This window comes from Rhinoderma darwinii, chromosome 3 (assembly GCF_050947455.1).
Source record: "Rhinoderma darwinii isolate aRhiDar2 chromosome 3, aRhiDar2.hap1, whole genome shotgun sequence".
Taxonomy (NCBI): Eukaryota; Metazoa; Chordata; class Amphibia; order Anura; family Rhinodermatidae; genus Rhinoderma; species Rhinoderma darwinii.
In genome coordinates this window covers 95869503-95882316 of record NC_134689.1, presented here as the reverse complement: position 1 = coordinate 95882316, position 12814 = coordinate 95869503, and the positions used below count along the sequence as shown (strand labels likewise).

The window sequence follows — 12814 nt, the reverse complement described above, 5'->3', positions numbered from 1 at the left end:
TCTGCAGTTTGCCGCTCACATGTCTTCAGCTTCTCACTTTTCCAACATTTCTGCACCTATAAATAAATATAAAGTTATCATTATACCACACACTACGCCCCTAAATATAATAGCGCCATACACTGCACCTCTAATTATAATAGCACCATACACCGTGTCACACACACACACACACACACACACACACACACACACACACACACACACACACACACACACACACTGTGACCCCTGTAGATAGTGCCTGCCATAGAGCCCCTGTAGATAGTGCCCCCCATATAGACCACCCCTGTATATAGTGTCCCACAAATAACACCCCCTATAGTGCTCTACAGATAGCCCACCCCTGTATATAGCCCCCTGTAGATATAGCCCACCCCTGTATATAGTGCTCCACATATAGTCCACCCCTGTATATAGTGTTTCACAGATAGCCCACCCCTGTATATAGCCCCCCCTTGTACATATAGTCCACCCCTGTATATAGTGCTCCACTAGATAGTTCACCCCTGTATATAGTGCTCCACAGATAGCCCACCCCTGTATATAGTGCTCCACTAGATAGTCCACCCCTGTATATAGTGCTCCACAGATAGCCCACCCCTGTATATACTATATACAAGGGTGGGCTATCTGTGGAGCACTATATACAGGGGTGGACTATATGTACAAGGGGGCTATATACAGGGGTGGGCTTTCTGTGGAGCACTATAGGGGGAGCTATTTGTGGGATACTATATACAGGGGTGGGCTATATCTACAGGGGGACTATATACAGGGGTGGGCTATATCTTCAGGGGGACTATATCTACAGGGGGACCATATCTACAGGGCTGGGCTATATCTACAGGGCTGGGCTATATCTACAGGGCTGGGCTATATCTACAGGGCTGGGCTATATCTACAGGGCTGGGCTATATCTACAGGGCTGGGCTATACACAGGGCTGGGCTATACACAGGGCTGGGCTATATCTACAGGGTTGGGCTATATCTACAGAGGGGGGCTATATACAGGGGTGGGCTAAACACAGGGGGGCTATATCTACAGGGGTGGGCTATACACAGGGGGGCTATATCTACAGAGGGGGGCTATATACAGGGGTGGGCTATATCTACAGGGGTGGGCTATATACAGGGGGAATATATCTACAGGGGGCTATATCTACAGGGCTGGGCTATATACAGGGCGACTAGATCTACAGGGGGGGCTATATGCTGGGGTGGGCTATCTATGGAGCACCATATACAGGGGTGGGCTATATCTACAGGGGGCTATATACTATATAGCCCACCCCTGTATATGGTGCTTTATAGACAGCCCACTCCAGTATATAGCCCCCCTGTAGATATAGTCCCCCTGTATATAGCCCCCCTGTAGATATAGTCCCCCTGTATATAGCCCCCCTGTAGATATAGTCCCCCTGTATATAGCCCAGCCCTGTAGATATAGTCCCCCTGTAGATATAGTCCCCCTGTAGATATACTCCCCCTGTAGATATAGTCCCCCTGTAGATATAGTCCCCCTGTATATAGCCCAGCAGATATAGTCCTACTGTATATAGCCCAGCCCTGTAGATATAGTCCCCCTGTAGATAGACACCCCCCGTAGATAAAGTCTCCCGTGTAGACAAAGTTCCGTCCCCCCCGCAGATACAGCCACACACTTCTATTGCAATTAAAAAAATAAATAAATTTCAAACTCACCTTATTCCCGCTCCCACGCCGTCCGGCAGCCATGGAGACCTGCCCTCTTCTGCGCTGGTCTCCAGGGGGTTGAACGCAGCGTCTATGAAAGGCGCTGATTGGCTGGGCAGGATGACTTTCCCTGCCAGTCAGTCAGCGCCTTTCATCGACGGAAGCGTCACTGGTACAAAAGGTACCAGTCGCTTCATTCGTGGAGAGGCGCTGAATGGCCGGGCACGGAACGTGCCCGGTCATTCATTGCTTCTAATTGTACCTGTGTCCTTACGACACAGGTACAATTATAGTGCAGGAGGAGGTGGCGCTGGCGCCCCCCTCCGAACTGCGCCCGGGGCACATGCCCCGCTTGCCCCCCCCCTATCTACGCCCCTGCCTTCTCCGAATGGTCATACTGTCATACAGGCCCGTAGCTGGAGCAATGAGGGTCTAGAGACTTTAGTAGGCTGGACCTTAATGATGGCATAATTGTATTCATGTTAATGCTTACTTTGTTTGCACTTCAAGTACTATGGGCAATGATTAGTTCATAATAAGATACCAGTACAGAAAGAAAACAATGTTTTAGTTTTTTATTATTTAAAGAGAAACTGTCACATTGAAAATGTACTCCAATCTGCGGGCACCATGTTATGGAGCAGTAAGTGAGCAGGTTGATCTATTTTTTTGAAAGATTCATTATAAGGGTATGCCCTTTTTACGAATTACGTCCGAAATAGCGGCTCCAAAGCGTCAGCAATAATCTGCCCATTCATTAGAATGGGTCTTACGATGTTCTGTGCAGACGGTGATATTTTTTACGCCCCGCTGTCAAAAGGCGGGGCGTAAAAAAGACGCCCGCGTCAAAGAAGTGCCTGTCACTACTTCAGACGTAAGTGGAGCCGTTTTCCATTGACTCCATGAAAAACCAGCTCCATTTACGTCCGTAAATGACGCAGCAAAAAAGCGCCTCAACATGCCATGACGACTGAAATTACGGAGCTTTCTCCTGAAAACAGCCCCGTAATTTCAGCCGTAACGGACGCTGCCGTGTGAACATACCCTAACAAGTAATTTATTCATCTAGACCTCCTGATTGACAGCCGTCCCTGTGTGAATGTGAATACATAGATAGCTGTCAATCAGTGATTAGGACCGCCCACAGGACCAAGCCCAGCGTGAGCAGAGGTTTATAGGAATAAATTAGTTAGACTAAATATATATACTATATATATATATATATATATATATATATATATACTGTATATGCTATACTTTTGCTACGAACATATATACATCAACTTGTTCAACTCCCCCTGGTCTAGAACATCCTGCCTGCGGATTGGACTGCATTTTCAACGTGAAGGTTCCCTTTAAGCAAATTATGCTGTGCGCTGTTGCTCTTTATTTCAATGTAATCATGGAGTCTGCACTCAAATATTTCAGTACAGGAGAATTTGACATAACTGCTGCCTGAACTCATGGTATTAGAAGTGTTCCAAAGGTGTATACCAAGGATACTCTTACAGGTTCTCCATGTATACAGAACATTTATATGGCATGCTCTACTGTTTTTAATTTCATGATAATGTGCACAGTTTTCCCAAATGTGATTTAAAGAAGTACTTCATTGAAAACTACCTTCCTGGAGAAGGAGGCAATTATGTTAAACTAGATAAGGAATGTGTTTTTTTGTTTGTTTTTTTAACAGCCTACTTGTGGCTTCTAGAAATCATTAAACATTTATTAGCAAACATCCACCTATGTACAACCTTGCACCTTGCGTTCAGATGGCACAGTAGTCGAATTTAGTTGAACTGGGAAAGCTCCTGCTAACAGGTCATATTGTATGCGGTAGAAAGGTGACTCTTTGTCCTTCTGCAGCAAGTGTACTAAGGGCAGTTACTGCAAACTGTCACATGGGGTGGGTAAACCCTTAAGAACACAGCCTGTTTTGGCCTTATTGACCAGGCCAATTTTTTAAAATCTGACGTGTTACTTTAAGTGGTAATAACTTTGGAATGCTTTTATTTTTTTCAAGCGATTCTGAGATTTTCTTGTGACACATTTTACTTTAAGTTAGTGGTAAAATTTGGTCGGTACATTCAGTGTTTATTTGTGAAAAACACCAAAATTGTGAGAAAATTTGCAAAAATTAGCTTTTTTATAAATTTTAATGTATCTGCTTGTAAGACAGATAGTAATACCACACATAATAGCTACTAGTTAACATTTACCATATGTCTACTTTATGTTGGCATAGTTTTTTGAACATCCTTTTAGTTTTCTTGAACGTTACAAGGCCTAGAACTTAAGCAGCAATTTCTCACATTCTCAAGAAAATGTCAAAAGCCTTATTTTTTAGGGAGCAGTTCAGTTCTGAAGTCGCTTTGAGGGCCCTATATATTAGAAACTTCCTATGAATCACCACATTTTAAAAACTGCACCCCTCAAAGTATTCAAAACAGCATTTAGAAAGTTTCTGAACCCTTTAGGCATTTCGTAGGAATTAAAGCAAAGTGGAGGTGAAATGTACAAATTTATTTTTTGCTGAAAATCCGTTTTAATCCAATTTTTTTTGCAACTTAATATTTTTTGCCCAGATTCTTCAGTTTTTAGAAATATCCCACATGTGGCCCTAGTGTGGTAACGGACTGAAGCACTGGTCTTAGAAGCAAAGAAGCACCGAGAGGATTTTGGGGCCTGCTTTTTAGTAGAATATATTTTAGGCACCATCTCAGGTTTGAAGAGGTCTTGTGGTACCAAAACAGGGGAAACACCCCCAAAAAGACACTATTTGGCAAACTACATCCCTCCAGGAATATATCGACGGGTATAGTGAGCATTTTGATCCCACAGTTTTTTTGCTGAATTTAGTGGAATTAGGCCGTGAAAATGAAAATCTATTTCCATTTCAATTTTTCCATTTTCACAATAGATAAAAGAGTAAAGGAGTAAAGCAAAGTCTTCTGAGCACGGCAATACCCTATATGTGGTAATAAACTGCTGTCTGGACACATGGCAGGGCTTAGAAGGGAAGGCGCACCATTTTGGCTTTTGGAGCTCAAATTTTGCTGGAATGGTTTGCAGCGCCATGTCACATTTGCACAGCCCCTGCAAGACCAAATCAGTGGAAACGCCCCAAGATTAACCATATTTGGGAAACTACACCCCTGAAATAATTTAACGAGGGGTATAGTGAACATTCTGACCCCACAGCTTTTTTGCTGAAATTAGTGGAATTAATCTGTGAAATTGAAAATCTAAATTTTTTCGATTAAACGTGGAAATGTAAATTTTTTACAATGAATAAAGGAGAAAAAAAGCACCCCAACGTTTGAAAAGCAATATCTCCCGAGTACGGCAACACACGGCAGGGCTCAGAAAGGCAGGAGAGCTATTTGACATGCAGATTTTGGGTTGGTTTTTGGGCGCCATATCGTATTAGCAAAACCCCTGAGGTACCAGAGTAGAATGGAAGCCCCCAAAAAGTGATTACAGGGCTCAAAAGTGTAGAGCACCATGCGTATTTGAGGCCTATTTTGATGATTTTCACAGCATTGGCCCACAATTGCAGAGCTCTGAGGTAAAAAAGTAAAAGAAACCCCCAAGTAGTGACCCCTATTTTAGAAACTACACACCTTAAGGCATTTTAAGGGGTGTAGAGAGCATTTTGACCCCAGAGGTGTTTGTTTTTTTTATTAGAAATTAATGAGCAGCAAAATGGTGCAAAATGAAAATTGCAATTTTCCACTGTTATGCCATTTTAGTGCACAATATGTTCTGTCCAGTTTGTGCCACCTGAAGACAAATGCCTCATAAACTGTTAAGCGGTTTCTCCCGGTTACGGTAGTAACATATATGTGGACGTGAATTGCTGTTTGGGCACACTGTAGGGTTCAGAAGGGAGGGAGCGCCATGTGGCTTTTGGAGCGCAGGTTTTGCTTAGTATTAGTTCTGTTTGGTGTTATTGCTGGTATTTCAGTTTATAATGTGGGGGCATATGTAAGCTGGGCAGAGTACATCAGGGTATATGTAAGCTGTCTAGAGTACATCAGGGCATAATAAGGTGGTATAATAACGCGGTAAATAAGTAATAATCCACAGATGTGTGGCCAGTGTCAGACTGATAAATGGTGCACAATCTTATCCGCTTTTGTAACACACTCTGCACATTTCGTGTCGTCATATTCTGGGAGCCAGAACTTTTTTATTTTTTTGGCAACGGAGCTGTGTGAGGGTTTTTTTTTTTTTGCGGGACAATCTGTCGTTTTCATTGATACCATTTTGTGGTACATGCGATTTTATTTTTTCATCACTTTTTATTCCGTTTATTGGCAAGCAAGGTGACCAAAAACCAGCTATTCTAACAATGTTTCTAACTTTTTTTTACAGTGTTCTCCGTGCGCTATAAATGCCATTTTACTGTGCGGGTCGATACAATTATGTTGATACCATATGTATATAGTTTTTTTTTATGTTTGTAGCGTTTGCACAATAAAATCACTTTTTTATTATTTTTTTAATTTTTTTTTGTCTCCCCATATTCGGGGCCATCGTTTTTTTTTTTTCATTTTAAAAGCCTGTGTAAGGGCTTGTTTTTTGTGGGACGGGTTTATGTTTTGGGAGTGGAGGTGACCAAAAAATAGCAATTCTGGCATTGTTTTTAATGTATTTATTTTTTGCGGTTTTAACCGTGCTCGAAAAATAACATAGTTTTATAGTTTGGGTCGTTACAAACGCGGTGATACCAAATATGTGTACTTTTTTAACATTTTTTTAAAAAATTTTTTTCCTATAATAAAAGGCTTATTATAGGAAAAAATTCAATTTTTGTTATTTTTACTTATAACTTTTATTTTTATACTTTTGTACAACATTTTTATTAACTTTTTTTTTTCTCCCACTATGGAACTTGAAGGCATGCACCTCTGATCTTTATTCTTGTACATTTCACTACCCAAGTAGTGCAATGCATTAGAGCTGTCAGTCATACACTGACAGCAAGCCTATTAGGCTCCGCCTCTGGCCGGGCCTAATGGGCTTCCATATTTGGCAGACCAGGAGGCCATTGTTAGGCCCCCGGTTTCCATAGCAACCATCAGCAACCCGCCTCCGGGTGGGGCTAACAGGCTTCCGTACTTGGCAGACAGAAGGCTATTGTTAGGCCTCCTGTTGCCAAAGCAGCTGATCGGTGCAGATCGGCTAGTAAATTGGCTCCCTGGCTCTTTCTGCCGGGTAACCAGGTAACTCCTATGCTGTGATTGGTCTGTCACTACTGACTGACCAATAAAACAATCGCAGGCTGCGCCATGCGGTGATTTGGTTCCCCGACACATAGTGAATATCGGTTGCCCCTGACAGCTGATATCACTGTTCTGTCACCATGCATTTTGACATGGTGACAGAACAAAGCCATGATGTAACTGTAGTTCATGGTGTCTTTAAGGCAGTGCAAAGCATGACGTACAGTTGCGTCATGGTGCGTTAAGGGGTTAAAGAGGTTTTCCAAACTAAATTTATTTATACAAAATTATGGTTATTAAGACAGAGTAGGAGAAAGCAGTAGATTAGTGGCATATTCACCAAAAATGTATATCAGAATACCCCTTTAAAGGGGTTGCCTGGTTTAGAAAACCCATTTTTATATATCCTATTAGGGAATTCAGAGTTATAGGGGAATTCACAGGATATGCCATAAATGTCTGATAGATGCTGGTCTCGCCTCTGGGACCCGCACCTATCTTTCAAATTGTGGCACCCGACCCCATATTGCCTGATGAGACGGCTGCTGGGTCCCAGCAGTTGGGACAGTGTGTGATCATCTTCTTGTCGAGGGACCCTTCTATAAAGTAAGGATTGTAAAAAGCAAAGAACCCATTTAACCCTTTCCCTGCAAAGGATGTATCTCATACGTCCTGGCAGGAAGGCACTATAGTAGTCAAGGACGTATCTGATATGTCCTTGCTACTAACCGCTCTAACTCAGGCCGGAGCAATAGCAGGTTGAAGTGAGAGCTGCATATATTACAACTCTCACTACAACCTTTGCTTCTACAGGCTGTAGCTCAGGCTAGATCGCAGCTATAGCTGTTATCTAGCTCTTGTTTTTAAGCCAAGAATCTTAGCTTTAAAACAAAACTGAGGAGATAAAGCAAGTAGAAGTTGGGGCTGCATATATTTCCAGCTCTCACTTCAGCCTGTGTGAAGAGGAGAAAGCGGGGCAGCAGGGGATGTGCAGGTAGCGTCCTGGGAGAGAAGGAGAGTATAATAATCATTCTGTCCCTATATGGCTGTAGATGTTCATGTCATCGCCCCCCTGCCGTTTAGAGAGCATACTTTTTCTCTGATTGCATATATGTTTTGGGGGTTTTTTTTTCAGAAAAGGAGGGAGAAGATAAGCAGTAGCTCATCCAATCACCCTTTTACACCTTATTTACTCTTTAATCTCAGAGTCCAATAAGTCGCACCAAGCACTTTTAACCACACAATTTGACACTGTCCTGTCTGTACCTGATCTTTAGTGTAAAAGCTGCTGATTGCTTCTCTGGCGATACCCGTTACATACTACAGTCAAAGTGGCAATGATTATCACTAATGTCTAATACATTTCTGAATAATGGATATGATTTCCGTCGGAAAATATATTTTCATTCACGGACAGTTGCCGGACACAGACATTTCCAACTAGCTCCACTAAAAAAAAAAATCTGTATTAGTTAACGCATTAGATTAGGTTTAGGGATGTACGATTATTGATTAGGGGTAGGCTGTATTGACATGCTGTGATCAACTAGTGTTTTTTGCCATCATTTTTGCAGAATTGTGACAAAATGGAGTGGCTCTGCTGCAATTGTTATTTTCTTTAAATCGAGGCAAAAAAATTTGCTTTGATTGGGAGGTGTGAACACAGCCGAGTTTGTATTGGGGGTTGGAAAATTCTATACTATACAAAAATTTGTTGGTTCATTCCTGCGGTTTTGGCGTTTCTTTAACATATTCACCTGTGTGGTACTACGCACATCTTAGATTTTTGCAGAGTACACTTTGTTTGCATAAGCAGTCTGCTTGAATACGTATTTTAGTCACAAAGTTACATTTTCATGCATTTTATATTTATAATCACTGTTAAAAGTTCCATGAAGGTGGTTGTGTGTATAAATTATTACATTGTATTTTTATACACCGTCTTCTGTGCGCTTTAAAAAAAAATTTGATTTTGGTAGAATAGTAGATGTGTGCCATGTGCAGAATATATTTTTAACACTTTTGTAGGTGATGGCCATATATTGCATGGCCTCCGTTTCAGCATTTTTGAGCACACAAGCTCTTGTTAATGTAGATGTATGTGGAATATATTAATTTCGAACACAATGATCTATTATTTTTACATGGTTTTTGTCTATAAACCTTCGCTTGTATGTGAGTTTTAGGTGCAAGTGTATGTTATAATGCATTTTTTTTATTTTAAATAATTCATGTTTGTCACAAACTTATGTGAAGGTGGACATGGCTGCCAACAGCAAGTTAAGACAACTTCAGTTTTCAGGCTGTCTGCTTTCAGGACAAATATAGGGTTTAGGGGTGCACTCACTTTTTAAGGTGTGTAATCCTACTATTTTTAGGTTGATACTTGATTTACATTTCCAGTTTAAAACCAGATTTTTGGTCTTTTTACTTCTATGATTTTACATGTAGACATAGGCATAAGTCGTTTATATTAACTCATAAAGAGCTTTTCTTTTTAGGATGTATGGTGCATCTAATTTTCTTCTTGAGTCACACTTAATATATAGGTATAGCAGTATAGTATGATTTTTTATTTATTTTGTAATTTAGGTTTTAGTTGTACATGTCAAAAGTGTAAAAATTGTCCTGGCTACCAGAAGTGCAAAATGGCGAAAGACCTGTGGCAGTGAAGGGTTTTGTTCCGTGCAAGACTCATTGCCCCATCTCTGCACGTTAACATTTGAACACTTTCAGCTTATATAAAATTTATCTATATGGGCAACGCTAGCCTCTTTCTTAAATGAGCTTAAAAATGGCCCTTTAGTAAGTGTTAAAACATTAAATATTTTTTTACCCCCTTAAGGAAATGGCATATTTTGGGCATTAAGGACACAGCAATATTTTTTACTTCTGCACCACGGCGTTCTGAAAGTCATATTTTTTTCCGTCAGCATAGCTATATGAGAGCTTGTTTTTTGCAGGATGACTTGTAGTTCTCATTTACATAATTTTGGGGTACAACATATTAACTTTTAATGTTTTATCTTTTGTGGGCAATAAAAACAAAACAGGGCTTTTAGAAGTTACTGGGCCCTTAAAAGGGTATTCCCATCTCGGACATTAATGGCGTATTCACAGAATATGCCATAAATGTCCAATAGATGTGGGTCTTACCTCTGGGACCTGCACATCTCTAGATTGGGCCCCCCAGACCCCAGTACTACCTTCTGTCGCTGGGCTCCAGCCACTGAGTTACTAGGTTGCCAGAAGTGCTGAACCTGCTGAGCTACGCTGTTTCCGTAACTCCCATAGAAATGAATGGTAAACAGCATATCACAGCCACAGCGTGAGAACGTAGGACGGTGTCAGGGGTCCCCTTCTAGAGATTGGATGCGGGTCCTATCAGTTGGACATTTATGGCTTATCATGTGAATATGCGATAAAACGTCTGAGATTGGAATACTACCTTAACGTATCTGGGCATACAAGAATGTCTGAATTCATAAGTAGGTTAAGGGATTTGTTCGTATGTAATTTAAATATCACTCTATAATACTTGGCTTGTGAGTTACATCACTGTGATATAGCTAAAAAAAAAATCTGACTCATTTTCTTTTTCTATTTAGATATGTCAGATGAATCTGGAAGGCAAGACATTCTATTCCAAGAAAGACAAACCTCTTTGCAAGACCCACGCCTTCTCGAACGTGTGATCAGCTGGCTCACCTGCGTGGCAGCACATTCACAACCTCACAGACATGCACACCTCATACACACTACAGCTGACTGCATGAAGTAAGGATACAGAGGAGCCTTTAGTGACCCACTTTATATGTATACACCAGCCATGTCTTCAGCACTACAACAAGTGAAGAAAATACTGGGAAAAAATATATAATCATTTGTAATTACATTTCAGCTTCCCACAAAAGTCTTACTGTTTTATAATGTTAGGCGCAAATTGGCTACTTCATATGTGAGACATCAGCCATACAAACTCTTGTACTTTTAATCTGTTGTGTTTTGGAATTGCCAGGGGTTAAAAACAGAACAAACATACAGGACATGTTTATATAGCTGAAAAAAGATAACGTTTATTACTCTATAAAGGTGCCTTAAAAGCTACAAAAGTGGTTGCGCCAGTGTTAACCTTGTCCATCAAAGTACCAGAGTATGTTCTAGTGGGCCAAGGCTTTTACACAATAATGGGCCCAGCTACAAAAGAGCTCATGAACTCCAGCAGAGGACAACCCCATGTGTAGTCGACTTTGGAGCACATCACTTACCATTACAGTCTTAGAGGTTTTTTGGGTGCTACGCTACATATTAGTCCTTTGTGATGGTTAGGGCTCTGTGTGAGTTTACAATGTAATTAAAAGTGGGCATGCATATATTCTCTATAGCTGTAGAGTGGGTCCCCGAGAATAACTTTCTCTCGTGGGTCCAAGGTATCCCAGTATAATGCTTGGGTGCACTGATTCATTGGACAGTGCTGTCACTTGCACAAGATATGTATCCCGTATAATTTACACTGGGTAGTTTTCATAATTCAGTATTTCGAAGGAAGAAGTTTAAGGCTTATGATAGGAGGTTACACATATTTTGTAAAGTACCACAGCTGAGGTAGTAAAGGCACGAGAGAGGGAGGCACATGACCAAGAGTTGGAAAGTTTACATACAGTTCAAAGAAATGTCTAGATAGTTTACAAATAATGGGATAAACAAAATGATGTTGAAGCGGACATTGCCGAGGTTTACATGGGACACAGTTTACAAAACTTTACCTTATTGTGCATAGATATATAATGTTATGTACATTATATATAGAGAGGATTCCTGTTACAGTTTTAGGACATCAAGCAGAATTGCAACTATAGATAGTTGGTAAATATAAATAAGAATAAAGATTCTTTCAGATGCTACAACTTCATTATATAACATATATGTAGAGGCTTTCTATCTCTCCTAATAGGAATAACAGCATTTCATAACAGACCTTATGAGTTCAGATGCACTGTGCACTGGATCCGGCCATATTCTAAGGGGCCATTCACACCATTACTGAAATGCATTACTAGCAGTGTGGACAAAATATTACAACATGAGCGTCTCTGGTCTCTTTACCTATCCTGTTTGCTGTATTGGATAATAGAGACCAGGCTGCAATGATCTAATATTATGCATCCTTGTGTGAATGGTCGATCGGTTATCATAAGTGTTCCAAGCAGTAAAATTGGTAGCACATCGCTGATCATCAGGGGTTTCTTGCTTAATTCTAATTTCATGTGCTTTTAGTTCAAGCTCTTGGTGACTAAAACGACAGAAAATAACATAACTTTTGTTTAAATTAAATAGAAGAGCTTTGCTTAAAATGTCTTAGATTTGTATATTCCTCATCCTAACTTATCAGGTGAAAGAAAAGAGACCATATATATATCTTTCCTCAGATAAGGGCAAGGTAGTGAATTATTCTCCAGTGGTGACAAGCTAGCAGTATACACCCCAGTCATTTGCCTGCCTGTGCCATTACATTGATGGAGGCGTTCATCAGACTATATGCTGTGAAGAATGTTGTTTTATCTTCAAGGTCTCACTATTTGTCACTTTGCTTTAATGTAACACACCTTAATAAATGCTTCTCCGTTGATGAGCTACAACCGTACTGATTGCTCTTATGTTTTTTTTATTTATTAGATGTTAGTGGTTATGTAGCATCGTGCACCTTGAAATGGACACACTGGGGGAGATTTATTTATGCTGGCACCCCATACGGGAGTTGCGCCAGTCTGTTCATCAGTGCAGCAAGCACCAGATTCATTAACAGTGCGCGAGCTATGTGGAGTTATTTTCTGCCCAGGGACTTCATCACACTCTAAACCTAGGTAATAAACACTAGTTTATTGCTAAA

At 40.7% G+C, this 12814-nt stretch overlaps 1 protein-coding gene across 3 annotated transcripts in view; it reads left to right on the top strand.

The window, feature by feature from the left end:
• Window positions 1-12561, top strand: part of PDLIM7 (PDZ and LIM domain 7) — a 122877-nt gene extending 110316 nt beyond the window's left edge. For all 3 annotated transcript variants that reach the window (XM_075856491.1, XM_075856493.1, XM_075856492.1), the window contains exon 11: window positions 10533-12561. In XM_075856491.1, the coding sequence (XP_075712606.1) occupies window positions 10533-10619 (87 nt within the window). In that variant the 3' untranslated portion in view covers window positions 10620-12561. The remainder of the gene's footprint in view (window positions 1-10532) is intronic.
• The last annotated feature ends 253 nt before the right edge of the window (window positions 12562-12814 follow it).